Source organism: Nycticebus coucang, chromosome 2, assembly GCF_027406575.1.
Source record: "Nycticebus coucang isolate mNycCou1 chromosome 2, mNycCou1.pri, whole genome shotgun sequence".
Classification (NCBI taxonomy): Eukaryota; Metazoa; Chordata; class Mammalia; order Primates; family Lorisidae; genus Nycticebus; species Nycticebus coucang.
The window spans coordinates 81059356-81082653 of NC_069781.1; the positions used below are offsets into that span (position 1 = coordinate 81059356).

The window sequence follows — 23298 nt, forward strand, 5'->3', positions numbered from 1 at the left end:
TGCAACAAAAAAATAGCTGGACATTGTGGCCGGCGCCTGTAGTCCCAGCTAGTCGGGAGGCTGAGGCAGGAGATTCGTCTAAGCCCAAGAGCTGGAAGTTGCTGTTAGCTGTGATGCCATGGCACTCTACCAAGGGTGACAGCTTGAGACTCTGTTCCAAAAGAAAAAGGAATAGAGAACCCATGAGACACCCACACTTACATGAAAGCATGATATATGATAGAGGAGGCGTTACACATCAGCCAGGAAAAGATGGACTATTCAATAGATGTTGCTGTGGCAACAGGATATCTATATGAGAAAAAATTAAATTATGTGCCCCTGACAATCTATCATATACAAAATACATTCTAGAATAATTAAAGCTTTAAATATGAAAAGCAAAACTCTAAAATAAATTATAGGAGATTGTCAGAATAGGGAAGAAAATTTCTAAACAAAACACAAGAAAACTATAACCATAAAGGAAAAGTTGATACTTGTGACTACACTAAAAGAACAATAACAAGAACCAAATTTTTGAATGATAAAAGACACTCAAAATAGTGTTGAAGCACAAATTACATTTTGAGAGACTACTGTCTATTTATACACAACCAATGAAGGGTTGGCATCCAGAATATACAAAGAATACAAAAAACTCCTGCAAATAATTGAGAAACAACCTGTTGACCAAAAAAAAGGAAAAATGGGAAAAGATTACAAATAGGAAATTCCCATAAGAGACTGACTGATCTGAAGAGGAAAAAATGTGCAAACATGTTCAGTCTTACCAGTAATCATATAAATGCAAATTAAAATAAAAATGAGATGTGGCCTGGAGTGGTGACTCACACCTGTACTCCTAGCACTCTGGGAGGCCGAGGTGGGAGGATCACTTGAGCTCAGGAGTTCAAGACCAGCTCGAGCAAGAGCGAGACCCCATCTCCACTAAAAATAGAAAAATTAGCTGGGTGTGGTGGGGGCCTAGTCCCAGCTACTCGGGAGGCTGAAGCAGGAGGATCACTTGAACCCATGAGTTTGAGGGGATAGGCTGATAGCCCTGGTACTCTAGCCGGGGGGTCGGTGGGAGGTGGGGGTGAAGGGAGAAAGAGAGAGAGACTCTGTCTCAAAAGAAAAAAAAAAAATGTTAGCCTAAAATATATTAGCTCATGCCTATAATTGCAGCAGTTTTAGAAGCTGAGGTGGAAGAATGGCTTGAAGCTAGGAGTTTGAGACCTACCTGGGCAACATGGCAAGACTTGGTTGCTAAAAATCTGGAAAAAAACAATTAGGTGAGTGTGGCATACTCACCTGTGGTCCCAGCTACTCCAGGCTGAGGCTAGAAGATCATGGGATTGCAGGAGTTTTAGGTTACAATTAGTTATGCTTGTGCCACTGCACTCCAGTTGTGGTGACAGAGAAAGACCCTGTTCCCCACCACCACACACACACACACAAAAAAAAAAAAAAAGGAAAAAGATATAATCTCACATACATCAGGTTAATGAAAACCCCAAATCAACAATACTAGTGAAAATGTGGGAAAAAAATAAACTTCACACATCATTGGGGAGCATAAATTGGGAGAGCCATTATAGGGGAAATTTGGTAATATCCATGGAAGTTGAAAATGTATGTACCCTATCACCAAGAATATATCCTAGAGAAATTCTCACAAGGATTTCATTATAGTGTTGTAACAGCAAAAAAATGAAACCAAAAGTCTGTCAAAAGAATGAATAAATAAATTGAGGGCTAGTCTTATAAAGAGAGATATATAACAATTAGACCTACATCTAGCAATATGGATGAAATCTCAAACAAGAATGTTTGAATTTAAGCAAGCAAGTTTCAGGACATATTTAGTATCTTTCATGCAAATTTAAAAACACCTCCAAACAGGCTGGTCTGAAGATACTGAGTTATCTCAGTCAGTTGTTCCCTAGCAGGTACAGGTAGAACTCCTTGTTTTGCTTTCCCCGCTTCCCACTACTGCACTCCACTGGTCTTAAAAAAAAAAAGAAAAAGAAAAAGAAAGAAAGAAAAAAATATCCAATCAACGGCAAAAGGGATGGCGGCGCCTGTGGCTCAGTCGGTAAGGCCCCGGTCCCATATACCGAGGGTGGCGGATTCAAACCCAGCCCCGGCTGAATTGCAACCAAAAAAATAGCCGGGCGTTGTGGTGGGCGCCTGTAGTCCCAGCTACTCGGGAGATTGAGGCAAGAGAATCACTTAAGCCCAGGAGTTGGAGGTTGCTGTGAGCTGTGTGATGCCACGGCACTCTACCCAGGGCCATAAGTGAGACTCTGTCTGTACAAAAAAAAAAAAAAAAAGATAGGTTTAAAGGATAAACAAATTTGATGATTGTTGTTACTTCACAGGAAACAGGATCAGGGAAGGGTCAGATAAGGTTCAAGTATAAATACATTTAGAATAAAGATACAAAGCTAAAAAGTAAATAGGTCATTTGTTAAATCTGCATGATGGAAATTCTGGTTCATGTTATGCTTTTCTGTAGATTGACAGTTTTTTATAATTAAAAAAAGAGAGAAAAACAAATGCATGCATACTAGTGGTGCTATGAACAGACTGTTTTTGTCCTATGTGTTGAAACCCTAATTCCCAGCGTGATGATATTTGGAGGTGAGACCTTTGGGAGGAGATTAGGTCATGAGGATGGAGCTCTCATAAATGAGAAGAGAGACGATGTGGGAAGGTATAGCTGTCTACAATCCAGGAAGAGGGTCCTCACTGGGAACAGAATCAGCTGGTGCCTTGATCTTGGACCTCCAGCCTCCAGAACCGTGAGCAATAATCTTCTACTGTTTAACTACACAGTCTGTACCATTTGTTATAGCACCCCAGACTAAGACAACTGGGAACATGTGGCTTACCCCCAGCCTCAACTTCCTCCCAGAGACTCTGAGTCTCTCTAGAGAGCATGGGCATGTGATCTGGTTTACCAGTCTGAGCAACTTGCTCTGCACCCCAGTTCCAGAAGAACTTCATTTGGAGTGCTTATAGCAGGTTGGACAGAATTGGGGTGCCTTCATGTTTCTAGTCCACTGGGTGGGAGAGAACTCACTTGTTTGGTCCACTGGGAATTTTCTGTCCTCCCTTAAGACTGATGTGGGATAGGCTTTGGCCTGACACTCCCTGTGAACTTGGAAACCAGAATGTCAGGTGCCTCCCATGCAGCCACACTGCCACTGACCTCGGCTGGGCCTCGACTGCTGCAGCTGCCTTGTCCCAGTGCTGTCCTTGTGCCATCAGCACATGGAACACCACAACTTTGCTCTTTTTTGCAGCCAAAAAACTTGTCACCCTTTAGCACTATTCCTATCACCTCAACTCCAATCTGGAATTGAGAACTCTTTCTTGTATTTACCATCTACCTTGAAGGTGGCTCTTAGTCTCCCTTTTCTTCCTCTTCCTTGTTAGACAAGGACTAAATCTGCAGGTGGCAGATACAGGCCAGGAGGGCCAGGGGCGGGAAAGCACAGAGCACCCATCAGTTATCTGGTAACATCCCACACCTTCTGTAAGCCCCATCCTCCCACCTCCACCAAGCCAATCAAAGGAAACTCACGCTGTTGCTCAGGCTGGAGCCCAGTGGTGTCATCATAGCTCCCTACAGCCTCAAACTTCTGGGCTCAAGCGATCCTCTTGCCTCAGCCTCCAGAGTAGCTGGGACTATAGACACAGGATACCACACCCAGCTAATTTTTTATCATTTTTATTTAATTTTTTTCTTTTTGCAGTTTTTTGTCCGGGGCCAGATTTGAACCCACCACTTCTGGTATATGGGGCCGGCACCCTACTCTTTGAGCCACAGGCACCGCCCTATTATTTTTAATTTTTTATTGTTTGGGATTTATTAAGGGTACAAAAAATTAGGTTACATCGATTACATTTGTTAGATAAAGTCCCTCTTATAATTGTGTCCTGCCCCTGAGAGGTGAGTCATACCCCATGACCCCCATCCCCCTTCCTCCTCCCCTCTCCCCTCTTGCTCATTCCACTACCACCCCCTTGTATTAGCTCTACTGCCTTCATATTAGAATAGAGCACATTGGGTTCTTGCTTTTCCATTCTTGTGCTGCTTTACTAAGAAGAATGTGTTCCACCTCCTTTAGAGGCAGAGTCTCACTATGTTGCCCTGGGTAGAATGCTATGGCATCACAACTAACAGCAACCTCAAACTCTTGGGCTTAAGCTATTCTCTTGCCTCAGCCTTCCAAGTAGCTGGGACTATAGGCGCCCGCCACAACACCCAGCTATTTTTTTGGTTGCAGTTGTCATTGTTGCTCAGCTGGTCCAGGCCAGGTTCGAATCCGCCAGCCTTGGTGCATGTGGCTGGTGCCGTAACCATTGTACTAATTTTATTAAAACTTTTCTTTCTTTCTTTCCTTTCTTTTTTTTTTTTTTTTTTATAGTGATAGGGTCTTGCTACATTGCCCAAGCTCGTCTAAACTCCTGGCCTCAAGTGATCCTCCCACCTTAGCCTCCCATAATGTTAGGATTATAGGTGTGAGCCACCATGCCCAGCCTCCCCTCTCTGTTTTTGTATTTGGTCCTTTGGTATCTGCACATAAGTTTGTTCTTGTATGTCCACTTCTTTCTCTGGTCTATCCCAGTGTTCACTTTTCTCTGATGTTTCTGTCTTTTTCCTCTATTATGCTCTCTCTCTCTCTCACTGCATGCGTGTGAAAATCAGTGGGACCCTCCCATCTTGAAGATTGACGGGAAACCATAGGGAACTCTGAGTATGAGCATTACATGGATGGAGGTGGAAGAATGTGATCAATTGCACAACAACCTTAGCATTGTAGGATGCAATCCCAGGAGATGGCAGCCATTGAAACCCCACACAGCCCACTGGAATTTCATTCAAGGCTTTCTTGAATTTTCAGTTCTATCTAAGGCATTCTGCTGAAGAGAACTGTTTCTCATTAGCTCACAGACTAGTGGGAGTTGGGACAAGATGGTGTAAGACGTTAACATAGAGGTTTTCTCAGGGGTCTGTGATGATTCCAGGAACATTCTTTGGGTCACTAAGCAAGGTTCTTCAGCCAGCTATTCAGCTTCCAGGCTCTAGAATCCAATGTTTGTATTTAAAAAAGTATATGACTTTTCCCATGGAGGCACCTTCCTTATTCCAAAGTCTATAATTGGATTTTGGGTTTGCTGGAGACTTGTGACCTGAGAAATTTGTATCTTGGTGTGAGGAGGATTCTAATAAATTATAAATTAAAGTAGCCACACTGAGTGAAGTTACCCATCTAGCCCAAGTTATATGAATAGGGGGTTTAAGATACCAGGGCTCTCATATTTCATATGACCATGCTGGATCTAAATGGAAATTTTATTCAGTGTGGCCACTTAAGAGAGAATGTCATGTCTGAGTTATTTTAAAAAGGCAGTTCTGTCTTCCCATAAAACTTTTGTCCTTTCGGCGTTTTATAAGCATCTCTGTCGCCTGCAGTGGAGGCAAGCATTATCACTGTCATGTCAAGGATGGAGAGATGGTGCACACACATTAATTGACTTTCACCTTGCAGGGCAGTGGCTGAGTCATTCAGGGTCACAGTTCTTTTGCTGCTTATTCTGTGGGACAGCATCACCTCATGGTCTTTGAGTTAAAAATCCTGGGCTCTACTGCTGATGGAGGGCGTCTGTTGGTGACCTGGAGTGACTTTCACATTCTCTCTGGATGCCTGTTTTCTAGCTTTAAGTCTGGGTGGTAAACCCATAATTCTTTTTATTTTTATTTATTTATTTATTTATTTTGAGACAGAGTCTCACTATGTCCTTGGTAAAGTGCCGTGGTGTCACAACTCACAGCAACCTCTAACTCTTGGGCTTAAGTGATTCTCTTGCCTCAGCCTCCCAAGTAGCTGGGACTTACAGGCTCCTGCCACAATGCCCGGCTACTTTTTGTTATAGTTGCCATTGTTTTTTTTTTTTTTTTTTTTTTTATTGTTGGGGATTCATTGAGGGTACAATAAGCCAGGTTACACTGATTGCAATTGTTAGGTAAAGTCCCTGTTGCAATCATGTCTTGCCCCCATAAAGTGTGACACACACCAAGGCCCCACCCCCCTATAGTTGCCATTGTTTTAGCTGGCCCAGGCTGGTTTGGAACCTGCTAGCCTTGGTGTATGTGGCCGATGCCCTACTCACTGAGCTACACCCAAACCCATCCTTCTAATTTTATCCTTATATTTTAAAAATCAGGAACAATGGGATACCAGTGATTTAGAGATTCCTTGCTGTGTAGAAGCATAAAATCTGTAGGTCAGAGCAGGAACTGCAAAGGGCAGCTGGCCTAGTGTTCCTTAAATGTCACCTCACAGGGGAATTAGTGAAGGAATTAAAAAAACAATTACAGAATCTCGAGCCCATCCTGGATTACTGAAATGGAAAACACCAAACTGAGGACCAGGATTCTGTGTTAAAAAAATCATTCCAGATGGTCTAGTGCAGGTTTAGAAACCATGGCTTAAGTGGAATGAGTCCAAGTGCATGGGAGAGGGAACATCCTCTCCATTTGCTGAGGGGCTGGGTGTGCAGTTTAAATAAATAGGCTGCAGAGTCAGAAATGCAACCCTACTACAGACAGTGGAGCAGATGGGACATGGGCTGGGTAGAAGTATTGAGAAACCCTTGGCTTATTTTTGCCAGTAGTCCCTTGAGCTTAAGTTTGGAAACTGGAAAGACCTCGCCTGGTGAAGCACTCATTGTCCACCAGCTTGTCATCTTGGGGAAACCACTCCCTCTGTCCCGGCCTCAGTTTCCTCATCTATAAAATGAAGGTGTGTATTTGTTATCTCGAAGTTGTTCTGTGACACTTGATATTCACCCAAAATCTTTTTCTGTGTGAGCAGACTGTAAGCCAACAGGCTACTCATGTATAATGCTTTCTATGGACCCACTTCTTGTCCTACCAGAGGTGTTCTGAGTCCCGGGCCTCCTTGAGCATTGTAATTGCTGTGCCCAGCCACTGAGACGGTGTGATGGCCCATAGATCTCAAACCATTCCTGGCTGATTCTGCCTTTCAGGCTGGAAAAGCAACCTCTAGGAAGGCAAGGTTTGGAAGAAAGGGTGTTTTGGTTTGGGGGGATTAAAGTATCCTATAAGACAACTAACTGCTCTGGGTGAGGGTAATTGTATCTGCTGCCTGAAGAAAGTGACAAAAGATGGCTCCAACAACTGGCAAACACAGAACACTTTCCAGTTACCAGTCTCACCTTGCCCCTGAGGGTGGCCACTGTTGGCAGAAGCATGTAACGTTATAGTTACTGGCACCGGTGTGGGCTGCTCAGGCCCCTGCCAGTGACAGGAGGCTGAGCAGAGAAAGGCCGCATCTGAACATCCTTCCTGCAGGCCAGAAATGGCCAAGTGTTCACCACAATTGGAAAGGAACCAAAAGGGAACAGTTTAGGTAAAAGAGCCAAAGGCTGAGGAACAAAGTGATAGATTTTATTAGTGTTTTTTATTAGAGTTGATTAAATTCAATGGAGGGAACATTTTTTAACACCTAACATGTATCAGAAAATATGTAAGGTGGTTGGGCATGGTGTCTCACACGTGTAATCTTGGCACTCTGGGAGGCCAAGGTGGGAGAATGCCTACAGCTCAGGAATTTGAGACTACCCTGAGCAAGAGTGAGACACCCCCTCTTTGCTAAAAACAGAAATTTTAGCTGGACATTATGGTGGGCACCTGTAGTCCCAACTTCTCTGAAGGCTGAAGCAGGAAGATCACTTGAACCTAGAAATCTGAGGTTGCTGTGAGCTACGTTGATGCCACACCGCTCGAGCCTGGGCAACAGAGTAAGACTGTCTGGAAAAAAAAAAAAAAAGGAAAGAAAAGAGAATATGTAAGTCTTTATTAATTCATAGAGAAAAAAGCATTGTCCTTTTCTTTAGAGTTGATAACCTAGTGGGGAAATTCTCCCAAAATCGGACACAATATATTCCTTCTAGTGGTGGCGGACAGCAGGGAAAGGGGCTTCCCACGAGTGAAGCAGATGAAGTGATGTCTGACGTGGGCTTGGTCTGACGTCCGAGTAGTGGTTGTCAGGGGAAGAAGGGAGTGGATGGGCCTTCTAGGCAGAGGACAGAAAATCAGCAAAGGCAAGAAGGCGCTGAAGAGCATGGTGTGTCTGGGAACTGGAAAGCAGGGTGGAGCTGTGCCAGGAGGAGAGGAGCGCCCAGGGAACAGAGGGGGCAGGGGAAGGAGCTTAGCTGTGTGCGCTGCTGGGGGGTGGAGATGGAGAGGGGCGCTTACATCTGCGTACCATGGAATATTAGGCAATTTAGTAAGAGAGGGGCTCTTACTAAACAGGCACATTTGTGTTTAGAAATACCACCCTGGAAGCAGGATGGAGGATAAGTGGGCAGACAGAAAGAATGTATCTGGGACACATGTTAGGAGATTGAGGAAGACAGGCTGTGGCCACAGGCTGAACCACACTTGATACTGGGTCACAGAAAGGCTCTGATGGACCCTGTGGCTGTGGGCAGTGCAAGAGAGGAACGAAAAGGCTCATTCTCAGTGGTGTGGCTCAGATGAGCTCCAGAGATGGCATTTTCCCCTTTCCCCTGTCAAGTGTGCTTCTGCTGGGCTGAGGTGAGGTCCAGCTATCTGCTTTTGTAACAGTCACATGAGATAACTCTGAAGCAGATGGTCTAGCCACACATTTTAAGAAATAGTGAGTTTTTTAGAAGCTCCCATAAGAAATACTTAATAAGCCTGTGCAATATAAACACATTTATTAGGACTAAACTGTACACTTAAAAATGGTAAAGATGGGCCAGGGCACAGTGGCTCACGCCTGTAATCCTACCACTCTGGGAAGCCAAGGTCGGAAGACCACCTGACTTTAGGAGTTCAAGACCAGCCTGAGCAAGAGTAAGACCTTGTCGCTACTAAAAATAGAAAAAATTAGCTGAACATTGTGATGGGCCCCTGTAATTTCAGCTACTCAGGAAGCTGAGGTGAAAGGATTGCTTGAGCCCAGGAGTTTGAGGTGGATATTAGCTAGGCTGAAGCCATAGCACTCTAGCAGGGGCAATAGAGTGAGACTCTGTCTCAAAAAAAAAATGGTAATGGTGGTAAATTACATATGTATACTTTACTATAAGGAAAAAGTAAATTTCAAAAATTACAAACTTGGATGTGGAAAGAAGGGAACACTTCTACACTGCTGGTGGGATTGCAAACTAATACAGCTCTTTTAGAGAGAAGTATGGAGAATCCTCAAAGATCAAAATGTAGACCTTCCATTTGACCCTGCAATCCCATTACTAGGTATCTACCCAGAAGAACTTAAATCGTGTTACTACAAAGGCATTTGCATTTGAATGTTTGTTGCAGCTCAATTCATAATGACCAAGTCATGGAAGCAACCTAAGCGCCCATCAACCCATGAATGGATCAACAAACTGTGGTATATGTATACCATGGAATGTTATGCAGCCATTAAAAAAGACGATGATTTTACATCTTTTACATTTACCTGGATGGAGTTGAAATACATTCTTCTTAGTAAAGTATCACAAGAATTGAAAGATAAATATCCAATGCACTCCATACTAATATGAAATCAATATATAAACAATTACATGTTTATAAGAACAATAAGACACTAATATCGTCCAGTTCATGGGCAGCGGGAAGTGGGAGAGGGAAGGCGGAGGATGTATGGCAGAAGGAGGGGGGGCATGAGGTGGGATCTCACCGAATGTGCACACTGTGAGGGTGTGTAACACGCCTCCTGGGTGAGGGGCTCTTCTACAAATGGAACTTTGCCCTAGAATTGAGAACAATGTAACCTAAATATTGTACCCTCACATTAATTTGAATAACATTTAGAAAATAAAAATAAAGGGCGGTGCCTGTGACTCAGTTGGTAAGGCGCCAGCCCCATATACCGAGGGTGGCGGGTTCAAACCCGGCCCCAGCTGAACTGCAACCAAAAAATAGCCGGGCGTTGTGGCAGGCGCCTGTAGTCCCAGCTACTGGGGAGGCTGAGACAAGAGAATCGCTTAAGCCCAGGAGTTGGAGGTTGCTGTGAGCGGTGTGATGCCACGGCACTCTACCGAGGGTCATAAAGTGAGACTCTGTCTCTACAAAAAAAATAAAAATAAAAAATAAAAATAAATAAATATTACAAACTGTTTCATTGAAACAAAAAAGAAGACGGTCTTCCTAAATATATTACGTGGACTTTTGATAACTGCTGTGTTGAGGCATAGATGAGAGGGGAAATGCATATTATGATTTAGCAAAGGAATGATGCACTTCTTCCATTTTTATGTGCATACCTGTCGGATAACCTTTTTAACCATTAAAAGTTAATATAAATTTGAAAAAAATAAACTTTTGCAAAACTTTTTGAAGAACTGTATATTATTTAGGGACTGATTTTTTAACATATATATGTGTGTATACTACATAAGAATGTTATAATGGACAACACGTGATAAACGAAACTATACTTTTGCAAAGTTCTTGCATTTTATGTACACTGCTACCACATCACCTCTAAGTTGACCGTGATAAGTTCAGGAGGATAGTATCATCACTAGAGCAACACTAAAAATAATGAAAGAGAGATACACAGTATATAAAATTTGGAAATATGCCAGTTCAGAAATAGGGAGCATTGCTGTACCCCAGGAAGCCCCTTTCATGGCCCCTGTTGGCCATTGCCCTCTTGTGCAGTCCCCTGCCCACCCCCTGAACCACCAGCCTCATTCATTGCAAATGAATAAGACATAAAAGCAAATTGCCAGGACATAATGGCTCATGCCTGTAATCCCAGCATTCTGGGAGGCTGAGGCAGGTAGAGTGATTGAGCTCAGGAGTTCAAGACCAGCCTGGGCCAGAGTGCAATAGCCAGGCATTGTGGAGGGCACCTGTAGTCCCAGCTTCTCAGGAAGCTGAGGCAAGAAGGTCACTTGAGCCCAGGAGTTTGAGGTTGCTGTGAGCTATGATACTATGGCACTCTACCCAGGGCAACAGAGTGAGATTCTGTCTGAAAAAAAAAAAAGAAAGAAAGAAATTAAAGCAAATCTTCCTCTATTTTCCCCTTTAGTTTATTTTTTTCTCACCTTCCTAGTCTGGTCAAGTTTTTAGGAATCCTGAAATAGTCTTTAGTTCAATATGCACAATAGTAACAAAATTGTGATCTGGGCTATCTTTAGCTTTAATTATGACTATGTAAGCTAAGCTGTAGTGGTTTATCAATTAATCACCTCTGTAACTTTTTACAGCTTACATAGCTGGGAGCTTACAAAAAAGTCCATTTACCTTAAGAGAAGTATTTGGTTTTGTGTAAACAGAGGCGAGTGAGTACACCCTGAACAATTTAATGGGAGGGAAGAGAAAAGAAAAGGATGAATGTTGAGCCTGGGGTCTTAACATTGACTTATTTAGGTTTTTGGCATCTTTAGAGGCTTAAAGAGCTATTCATTAGTCTTCTTCCTAAAGATGTTTTTTTTTTTTTAAGCTGGCGGTTAAAACTGCCAGCTCCAGCCACCTCTGATACATTCATTCAAGGAAGAAGGGAATTGTATAGCAAGGGAGTCTGCTTAGACCCAAGAGTGGATGACCCAGATGAGCCAGTAGAGCCAGCTGCCTAGGAGAGTTTGGTTGGACAACAGAGCAAGTGTTACGAAGATCTGGAAAGATTGGAGAATTGGAAGAAGGCTGCAGCCTCCCGCATCTGCCATCCTCGAGTCTGGCTGGGCCCTACCTCTCCAAGTTCATGTCAAAGTTTATGAGGGTCAGTGTATTTGTGCTGTGTTTGGCATTTTCACAAGTAGCTCTGCAATTGCTTTTTATTAGTTTTAATTCCAGCTGTTGCCCCAGGACTTTCTGGCAGCTGGGACTTCCAGGCCAGCCTGGAATCCCATGTTAATTGACTCAAATCATGAAAAGGTGCCATCGAGGCTGCTTTGAACTCTTGCCTGTTTCAATGCTGGGCAAATTCCAGGCAGGCACCATAGGAAAAGCAGTAATGAGACTCACACCTCTGAGTTTACAGTGCAGAACTTTGCCTGTTCAGATGTTAAGTGCAGGGATGAGGTGCAACCCCAGGGGAGCCAGGTTTGAAGAGTAAATAGATCCTGAGAATGTGCTTCCTCCTGGGTCCTAAGTGAGGAATCCAGGCTTCAGAGGGAGGTTCACAGCATTCTCGTCAAAGCCCTGCTGTTAATAGCATCACGATGACCCAAATAAATTCATAGATATCTGTTACTCCCCATGTTTTCACTTCACACCAACTGTCCACAGATGCGACTCAGCCTGGTAGAAACTTGCCAAGAGGTCTCAGTGAGATTTTTTCCTGTGAAGCTATTACTTTTACCCCACTTCATAGAGGGAAGAATATAAAAGTAATCTTATGGAGGTCTGGGGAGAAAGGCCATAGACATCAGGACATAACTGATGGGTGTTGCTCCTGAAGCACATTCTTTTTTCCCATTTATTATTTAAAAGCTATGGCACAGGCATCATCAATGGAACAAAATATTTATTGAGTTTTGTGAAATGTCTCCTGATAGTAGGGTTTTTAAAAAGTGTTACAGCAACTGTTGTGTGAAATTGACTCCTGTCTCCTCCAGTACAAGGTATAATTAGACTGTCTTTGGTTGATAAATTTTAATATTTAAAAATGAATCTAAGTCCAAGCATACTGCTTAAAGTTGTATCTTAAGGAGGTCCACTATGTTTTTATTTGTTTAGCAGGAGAGATGAATCAGTAGTGGAAATCAGAAAACAGTGTCCTCACAAGGCTTGGAAAGATTGTCTCAAAATAAAACTCTGATGTGGGGCTTAGTGGGTGGGGAGCAATGACAGATGGAGGCAAAAGCTATAAATTAAAACAGATTTAAGAGACATACTGACTAAATCCAACTGTAGACCTGGTTTGGATCCTGATTGGAACAAACTACTGTAAAGAAAACAAAACATGGCTCAGCACCTGTGTAGCACAGTGGTTACTGCACTGGCCACATACACCGAGAGTGGTGGGTTCGAACCAGGCCTGGGCCAGCTAAACAACAATGACAACTGCAACAAAAAAATAGCCACGCATTGTAGTGGGTGCTTGTAGTCCCAGCTACCTGAGAGGCTGAGGCAAGAGAATCTTTTAAGCCCAAGAGTTTGAGGTTGCTGTGAGCTGTGACTCCATGGCACTCTACTGAGGGTGATAAAGTGAAACTGTGTCTCTAAAAGAAAACAAACAAACAAACAAACAAAAAACCCATGAAACTGTTAGGAAAATAAGAATACTGACTGGATATTTGATGACATTAAGGGATTTTAAAAAATTAAGTGTAGAATGGTGTTGAGGTTATGTTAAAAAGTTATCTTTCAGAGATATTTCAGGTGGAGTATTTACAGATGAAATGATCTGATGTCTGATATTTGTTTCAAAATAACCCAAAGAGTGAGGGTGAGGGTTAAGTGTATGGGGAGTACTGGGAGACAGGGCGGTGGGGGAGGGAGTTAAGATATCAAATAAAATTGGCCTTGAGCTTGACAATTTTTGAAGATGGGTGATAGATCCAAGAGTCATGGGTTCATTCTGTGATTCTCTCTACTTCTCTACATGGAAAATTTCCATTTTGCAAAGTTACACAGGAAAGACCTCAATGGATTCTTACCTCTGACAGCTTTCTTTGGCAGGGGAGGGAAGAGGTACTAAAGATTTCCTCTCAAGCCGGGTATGCAATTTTTACCTTTATTAAATTTATCATCAGAGAAAACTCACTGGGCTCTTTCTAACCCTATGATTCTTTGATTATATGATTCTGTGAAATTGCGATCAATTGATAACACTGGTCATAATGATCTGCAGCACTAGCTCCACACTGGGGCTGGAGTGAGGCAGAAAGGAAGGGGTGATTTCCTGATTTTTTTACTTATACAGGAGCAGGGATGTGGTCTCAATATTTGTAATAAGGCAGGGAGATGTGAGACAGTAGAATGTTATACTTCTGGGCTACTTACAAAAACGCGGGCGGGGAGAGTAGTAAGAGTTTGGATAGTGAAGCTCATTTTAAAGAAATTCTATGTCTTAGGCTCAAAAATAGGTCATACCTTGGGCTGAACTTCTGATCTATTGTAACTGTATTAGTTACACATGCTGCGTGTGTGTGTGTGTGTTTTTACAACCTACACTGTGTTAAGTAATTATCTCCCAAACAAACATTTATTACTCATAGTCTCTGAGGATCAAGAATCTGGGTGTGGTTTTGCAGGATGGTTCTGGCTCAGAAGCTTACAAGGCTGTAATAATGGTGTTTTCTGGAGCCGCAGTCATCAGAAGGCTGGACTGAGGGATGATCCACTTCCAAGGCAAGATGATTGCTTGAGCCCAGGAGTTTGAGGTTGCTGTGAGCTATGATGCCACAGCACTCTATGTAGGGGCAACAGAGCAAGACTTTTTCTAAGCACAACAACAGCACAACAACAAAAAACCAAGTTCATTCTTGTGGCTATGGGCAAATCTGCTTCCAAGTTTACACATGTGGGTCTCTCCACAGGGCTGCATCGTGAGATGGCAGCTGGTCTCTCCAGAGCAAGTGGACTGAGAGAGAACACCATGTGGAAGCCGCACTCTCTTTATAACATAATCTTGGAAGTGACAACTCATCTCTTCTGCTCTCTCTTGTATTATACATTGTTTAGAAGTGAGTCACTAAATCTAGCCAGGATGATCAACTCATCCCATCCTTGTTTTTGCAACACTTTCCGGCTTCTAGCACTGAAATTTTCACATCTTGGGAACTCCCTTAGTCCTCCCTGCACAAACCAGGATGGTTGGTCTATACTCAAATGAAAGGAATTTCCCAAGGGTCTGAATACCAAGAGGCAGGGAATTGTTAGGGGCCACCTTGGAGGCTGCCTACCACACCATCTTTCTAAGATTTAGTTCTCTTCATTCTTTTTTCTTTTTTTGAGACAGGGTCTCACTCTTGCCCCAGGCTAGAGTGCTGTGGTGTCAGCCTAGCTCATCACAACCTCAAATTCCTGGGCTGAAGTGATCCTTCAATCTTTCTACCTCAACATCCCCAGTAGCTGGGACTATAGGCACTTATCACAATGCTTGCCTAGGTTTTCTATTTTTAGTAGAGACAGGGTCTCAGTCTTGCTCAGGCTGGTCTCAAACTCCTGAGCTCTAGGGAGTCTCCCAGCATGGCCTCCCAGAGTGCTAGGATTACAGGCATGAGCCACTGGGCCTGGCCAGTTCCCTTCATTCTTGAATAAGAAGGCTGAGAAGTCATTTTGTGGTGTGTGTATATATATATATATATATATATATATATATATATATATATATTTATACCAGTTTTTTCAATGGTATGATAAAATCATGTTAAAGTAAATTGAATAAACATATATTTCAACTTTAGAAATAGAACTTTATGGGAGGGAGGGATTAATGAGATTTATTATATACACATAGGACTTTTTCCTATCTGGTCATTATTTTAAAGCAAATATTTATGTTGATACTATGTATATCAGTTCTGTCTTTCATTTTGATTTCTAGAATTCCTGGCCAGATTTATGATCTATATCATTTAAACAAAAAATTTTATTATAGATGACTTGGAAGCTACAGAAGGTTAAAATGAAGTAACATGAAAAACACCTCAAGAGTTTTGCTTATTGCCAGACATACAAGGTCTGTCTGGAAAGTATTGTTAATACCCCAATTTTTTTCATTATGTGGCTGGATACTTTCAATACAATATACAATGTATATTGGTGCTTTTTGTTTAACATTACACTATTTCTGCTGTACATGTAATATTGAATCCTAATTTTCCTCATTAATAATATGAACATGTTTTATTGTAATATAAATTCTTCATTGATGTGCTTTTTTATTGGTACTTTTTTTTCAATTAAAAGAATATAACATGATTTCCTGTACATTTCTCCTATGGCTGGGTGTTTTAATATTGTGAACTTCAGTATATGTTTTAAAAATTTAAACCCAGATTTGAGCCAGGTGTGAGTGGCTCATGCCTGTAATCCTAGCACTTGGGAGGCCAAGGCGGGTGGATTGCTTGAACTTCAGGAGTTTGAGACAAGCCTGATCTAGAGTAAGACCCCATCTCTAAAAATAGCTGGGTGTTGTGGTGAAGGCCTGTGGTCCCAGCTACTAGGAGGCCGAAGCAAGAGGCCCAAGAGTTTGAGGTTACTGTGAGCTATGACACTAGCACTCTACCCAGAGTGACAAAATGAGACTCTCTCTCAAAAAAGAAAAACAAACAACAAAAATCTCCTCCGATTTGAAGTTGATCATTTCAATTTTGATTCAGAAAGGAGTAAAAATATTCGTTCACTCACTTATTCATTCATTCAAGCAAAGGATGTCTCTTAACCAGTCCCTGCGCTGCTCACTATATCCAGCCCTGAGGACATAGAAGTGAACAGGACCCATTTACTTTTTGAACTTTATATAATTGGAGGCTATTGGGTCAGTAAAATGGAGAGTCATTCCTTTTATCCACCACCATGGGCTTTATGGCCCATTAGCGCCTTCGGCCTACAGCTATTTGACCTCTGACACCGCATGGAAATTATCCATTTGTATACAAGTTTCTCCCACTGTGCTATGAGCTCCTTAAGGACAAGGACTGCGTCTTTGTTCAGTCTTAAAAAGATGGAAATCAGCATTGATGGCTTCCAATACGCTAGGCCCTCTGCCCTGTCCTGGATGACAGAGTGGAGACAATCTCTGCTTTCTTGGAGCTTCCAGTCTGGTGGGGAGACAGACCTTAGACAAGCAAACACACAAACAGGGGTACAATTTATGGTCAGTGCCATGAAGGGTGTTCATGAGTGAGAATGAAGGAAGGCCTGTCCTAGGAAGGACATGTGAGCTGAGACAGGGAGGAAGAGGGCAAGGTGTACATGTGAGGAGGCGATGCCTGGCCTTGGAGCTGACAGTGTGCAGAGGCCCTGTGATGCCAAAGGCTTGGAATATTCCAGGAACTTAAAGGAGGCAAAGTGATGCCAGTGTTGTGGGGGAGGGGAGCACAGTGGAAGGTAAAGCCTGATTGGTACGTAGGAGCGCCATGTAGAACTTTCTAGGAAAACTTAAGGAGTTTGAATTTTCTCCTAAGGGCAGTAGTATGCCACAGGAAGAATGGTAGGCAAGGAAGAGACATTGCCATAGTCTGGTTTTCCCTAGAAGGAAACTAAGGCAAGGTAGTTTATTTGGCAGGTGACATAAGAAAGCGTCAATAGAGGAGTTGGGGATTGAGGCAGGGAAGTAAAAAAATCCAGTGAAGGATGCCTTATAAATCAAGTTATCACTGTGGACAATCAAAGCTTGGTCCCTCTGGGGAGCTCTGGGAGCCACATGGAATGTGCCATTCAGGGCCGGGCATGGTGGTTCATGCTGTAATCCCAGCACTCTGGGAGTCCAAAGCAGGTGGATTGCTTATGCTCAGGAGTTTGAGACCAGTTTGAGCCAGAGCCAGACCCTGTCTCTAAAAATCAGCCGGGTGTTGTGGTGGGCACATGTAGTCTCAGCTACTTGGGAAGCTGAGGCAAGAGAATCATTTAAGCCCAAGAGTTTGAGGTTGGTGTGAGTTGTGACGCCATGGTGCTCTACTGAAGGCGACAAAGTGAGACTCTGCCTCAAAAAAAAAAAGAAAAGAAAAGTGCCATTCAAGTTGTCCCATGTGAGGGGGGAGAGAACTGGGTTATTTATATGCCCATCCCCTCTGCCATTGCTTGAGGTCTGCTGGGGACAAGGGAGTGTCTTTGGGAGCACCTGCTGCAAGGGTGGGCAAAGCAGCTTCATGACCAGAGAACACCTTCTGGCAAAGCAATATGGGTTTTGGCATTTGGAAGTCAGGTTAGTGAACACTGCGGTGGTAAGGGTGAGGGTGTGCGTGGCAGAGAGAACGCTGCCAACACAGTCCAGTTTCGGAGTTAATAGTACACTTCGTTCTTTCGGTGACTAAGCCAGCAGACCAGAACGTAAACAGGAGACCAATTTGGAGGCAATTTCAGTGGTGCAGGTGGGAAGTGACAGAGATCTGGACAAGGTGGTGGCAGATGAAGATGAACAGAAGAGGTGGACTTCACGTTCATGTTGGACACGGTATCGATACTTTAGTGACGTTTGAATGTGGGGCAGGAGGTAAAAGGGAATTTTAAGAGAGATTGCTGGCTTGAGTATCCAGGTGGGCTGTGGTGCCATCACTGAAATCGGATTACTGGGAGGGATGGTTTGGGCCATGCATTATAAATGACATTGGTTGGCACAGTTGGGTGACTTTCTCCGGCAATGCTGAGCTGGCACAGAGAAGGGGGGTGTTAGGTTTCATTCATAAGTGAGGGTTTGCTGGAGTGTGCAATAGGGGAGACAGGGCAAGGTGAGACTGAGCAGTGGGTCAAGACAAGGTAGTGGGATGTAGTAAGAAGAATAGAAGAAAACTGTGCAGTCTTATTCACTTTGGTAGCCACAGCTACTGGCCCATACTAAAAGCGCAATTAATTTTTGTGATTAAACTGAGGTAACTGTTATTGTTATTATTATTATTCTTATTTTTGAGACAGAGTCTCACTTTGTCGCCCTTGGTAGAGTGGTGTCACAGCTCACAGCAACCTCAAACTCCTGGGCTAAAGTGATCCTCTTGCCTTAGCTTCCCCAGTAGCTGGAACTACAGGTGCCCAGCACAACACCAGGTATTTTTTAGAGATGGGGTCTCGCTCTTGCTCAGGCTGTTCTTGAACTCCTGAGCTCAGGAGATCTGCCTGTCTCAGCCTCCTAGAGTGTTAGGATTACAGGCGTGAGCCACCGTGCCTAGCCTGTTATTATTATTATTATTATTATTGTTTAAGAGACAGGATCTCTCTATGTTGCCCAGGTTAGCCTTAAACTCCAGGGCTCAAGTGATCCTCCTGCCTTAGCCTCCCAAGTAGCTGGGACTAGAAATGCATCACTGCATGTGATTATTGACCAGAGGGCGGGTGTTAGAGGCACATCCCTTCACTTCTCTATTTCTTGGGTGCAGCAGTCTTTTGGAATGAGTTCATTCTATTTCTTTATTCATTTTCTTCCCCTTAGGGGTCAGCACACAAAAACTTCTCTACTTTGGGTCCCTGATGGGGTGTGAACAAGATAATGTCTATTGAAGTCACTCTGTGGTTGTGGGATGTTGGATGGACTGTGGACTGATCTCTGGATATTTCATCCATCCACCCATCCATCCATCCACCCACCCATCCATCCATCCAACCAACAAGCCCTCACTGAGCATCTGCTGTGTGTCTAGGCTTAGATTTTTGAGGTTTTGAGATAACAAAATGAATGGATGAGTAGATGGCTAAAAGAGTTTTGCTTATTAGGGAGCTACAAATAGCACCTGAGTTTCTGAACATGAACTTTTTGGCTCTCCGCCCTTCATACACAGTTATATTGAGACTAAAGAAGGGGTACAAAGCCTTTATTCTTTTGCCTGCTGTGTTGTTTTAAAATTTTGTCAAAAATGTACAATGCTCCAAAGAAGCCCAGGCAGAAGGAATCTTTCTATGGTGTCTAAAAATGTACAGATCCATCTCTCTGAGAGCCGTGGTAGGGTCAACAGTCATGCCCCCACAAAGGGCAGGATGCAGATGCTCACCCCTTTCACGTTTTTAAAGCCACTGCCTGTTATGTTTTAGAATGGTTTTGCCCACCCAAGGATGCACTCACCAACCCTTCTTCAGTTGGTGCAGTCTTCCATGAGAGACATGTCATTTTAGTTATTGAATTAGCCATTCATTTTGTTTTCCTAAACCTGTCCTCCATCCCCAGGCAATCTGTGAAGAAGAAATCTCTCCTCAGAGTAAAGCAACACGGGCTTGGAGGTGCTTCAGTATCATCAATCCTTTTTCATGGCTGCATTCAGCAGGCTGGAGGGGGCAAGTCTCTGAGGTGTTTCCTGAGCCCCTGGCACAATGGAGTGCGTAATAAATGCTCAGCAGATTCCTGTTGGACTCCCAGTTTGATGTAAATCTTGCTGGAGCTAGAACTGTGCATCGGGTCCCTGGCACCTAGTTCAGGGCCTTTTACTTTGTTTTTTTTTTGAAGAGAATGGATTTTTCTTTTCTTTTTTAATTAATTTACTTTTATTATTAGGGCCTTTTACTTTGTAAGTGCTCAATCAATGAACACACAGGGATGACCACTAGGAAAGGTGAATCTTTGTAAATCCGAACGTGAACTCTGGAGCTTAGCACCGTAGCTCAGTGGTTAGGGTGCCGGCCACATATACTGGGGCTGGCGGGTTCGAACCCAGCCCGGGCCTGCTAAACAACAATGACAACAACAACAACAAAATAGCTGGGCATTGTGGTGGGCGCCTGTAGGCCCAGCTTCTTGAGAGGCCGAGGCAAGAGAATCGCTTAAGCCCAAGTGTTTGAGGTTGCTGTGAGCTATGACACTACAGCACTCTACAAAAGGGGACATAGTGAGACTCTGTTTCAAAAAAAAAATCAAAAGTGTGCTCTGGGGTTGGCTCATTAGATTCTCTGAGGGAAAAACAGTCCCCCCCCCCCATCTACTTGCACTCTACAGAGCACACTTCTGTGATGAGATGGGAGATGGTAGTTTCCCCAGGCACCAAGCAGTTCTCCAGCAGAGCCGGGGTTGTCCTCTGATTCAATTCAATCCTGACACTGCTACCTGGAGATAACATCATGTCCCACCCTGAAGGGCTCAGCCCCACTCTGCCCCCACTTCAGATGTCAAGCCCAAGTTGTCACCTACAAATTGTGATTCTCGCTACCCCTTCTCAGGTTTGATTAATCTGCTAGGTTGCCTCACAAACTCAAGAAGTCTCACTCTGTCACTCTGGGTAGAGAGCCATAGGGTCATTATAGCTCATAGCAACCTAAAACTCTAGGGTTCGGGTGATGCTCTTGCCTTAGCCTCCTGAATAGTTGAGACTACAGGCATGTGCCGCTATGCTGGGTTATAGGCAAGAGCTACTGCACCTGGCTGAGGTTTTTTTTTTGTTTTTTTTGCAGTTTTTGACAGGGGCTGGGTTTGAACCTGCCACCTCCGGCATATGGGGCTGGCGCCCTACTCTGTTGAGCCACAGGCGCTGCCCCACCTGGCTGAATTTTACAGAACTTAATCTCCAGTTCCCCCTCTTCCCCTTCCAGAGGTCAGTAAGTGGAGCTAAAGGTTACAACCCTCTGATCTCCTGGTCTTTCTAGGGACAGCCCCATCCTGAAGCTGTCTAGGAGCCCCACCCTAAGTCACTGTGTTACCATAAACTCAGGTGGTTCAAATAGCTAAAGACACTCCCATCTGTCAGGAAATTTGAAGGGTTTTAGGAGATTCGTGATAGGAACTAGGGACAAAGATCAAATATAGTTCACATTATGCCTCAATTCCCTTCTAGCTCTGAACGTCAATAGGAAACGTGGCCATGCCTTTAGAATACTTGTCTTCCATTCTGCACCCTCTGGGGGAGGTGGGCAAGAGGAGGGAGGCCGTCATCCTCCACCCACACACCAGGCTGGCTTGCTTGGGGAAAGTGCCACTCCCCCAAGTCATGGGAGTAAAACCCCTGGGTTTCCCTTATTTGATAGTAATGGGAAGACCCAAAATATACAGGGGCAGCTGTCGGCAGAGTGATCACTGGGAAGGGAGGAGCACCGTCTGTGGGGGGAGGAGGAAGACTAGGGAAAAAGAGCATCCTTTTTCTGAGCTACTGGGAGAGCCTCTGCTGTCACAGGCAGCATGGTTTGTGTCTTGGCCACACTGGGAATGTTTGTTTGCCACTCATGAATCCCTTCCAAGTGGCGGGGGCTTTTATTACAGTAAGGCTGCTAGCATTTCGTACTCTTTGACTCACCCATCCCTAATGAGGGATCCCTAAAGAAAATGAGAAGGCAAGGCCCAGTCGGGAGAGGGAAGGGTGTTGTTTGACCCCTATTCGGCTTCCATGCCTGCACCTGTCAGTGGGGCGGCCTCGGCCTCTGCTGGGGGCTGCAGGCTGCAGGCTGCCTGTGACTGGACAGGTGAGTCTGCCTAATTCTGGGATTGCGGATTGAAGGCTCGTTCTTGCACACCTAAGATATATCTTCCCACCCAGCTTCTGTGAGTAATGAGGACAGGGTTGTCATCTGCATGTGGCTGACTCCAGTGGCTCTCTCAATTGATTCCAAACGTAGGTGAAAGGGACTCCCTCAGATTCCAGCAGCTGGAGTCTAGTGCTGGATGTGAATTGGTCCCGCTGAAAGGGCCAGCAACAAGCAGATGGCTTTCTTTGGATTAGCTCTTACCCAGTTCCATGGAACAACTCCCATTTCCTGTCTTTGAACACCTGCGCCCAGGGCACCACAGCGCCCCCTGCAGTTGTGGCCTCTTCCCCTCCCTGAGGGGTTGTCTTCTGCTGTTGCTCAGTCGCTGCCTGCCTTTTCCAGCCTCCTCCACCTGCGACGACCATGGGTCAGGGAGGGAACTTCGGGAGCAAAGGGCAGGATGTGGGGGCAGAAGCCCTGAGCAGCAGCTCTCCAGGCAGCACCCAGTGCTGTCCTTATAGCCTGACATTTCTTTAGCCATGCCGGTGCTCCGGAGACTTACCTCTTATTACGATGAAGTTGTTTCCACGAGCACCCTGGCTGTCCATGCGAATAAAACTTTTCACCAGCCAAACCCAATAACTGACCAGGCCTCATCTGAATTTTACACATATAAATAAATACACATATAGGAATGTATAAACACATATGTTTTTATGTAGATATTATTTAGATATCCACACATACCTGTATAACATACATGCCATATATTATATACTACATAAGATTTACAACGCTCCACACACGCACACAAGCTTTAACACTGTTGGATACCTATATGCACAAAGAAGGGTGTGTATATGCTTGTGTTCACCACATACAATCCAACCACTCTCCCCCAAGAGCCTTTAAAATTCAAAGTCAGTATCACCACCCAAAGAAACCAGAAAAAAATTCAATTTCAAAAGAGACAAGGAAGGAATGTTTTTTCTGAATTTCAGAATTTCTTTCTGTCCTCAAGGTTAGTTCTTTGAATTAAGTCTCTCTTCCAGCTAGGGATTTAATTTCCTTGGAAAGAGAGTGTATGGAAAGCAAGACGTTAAGGACCAAGGCCCCTTTTCTGACTCCCATCACTGGCTGTGTGACCAGGAGCAGCACCCTCCTCCCGCCTCTGCCTGAGTTTGAGGGCACAGTGAGGGAGGAGGATGTGCCGTGGGGGTTCATCTTAGTTCCTGTAGAGGTGCAGTCTGATCCCA

At 44.0% G+C, this 23298-nt stretch overlaps 1 protein-coding gene across 1 annotated transcript in view; it reads left to right on the forward strand.

Annotated features, from left to right (window-relative positions):
• The window catches only part of LOC128597355 (uncharacterized), a 63543-nt gene that overhangs the window by 36777 nt on the left and 3468 nt on the right, over positions 1-23298 (forward strand). The window contains exons 3-4 of the mRNA XM_053607685.1: positions 14542-14817; positions 17758-17876. Coding sequence (XP_053463660.1) covers positions 14542-14817; positions 17758-17876 — 395 coding nt within the window. The remainder of the gene's footprint in view (positions 1-14541; positions 14818-17757; positions 17877-23298) is intronic.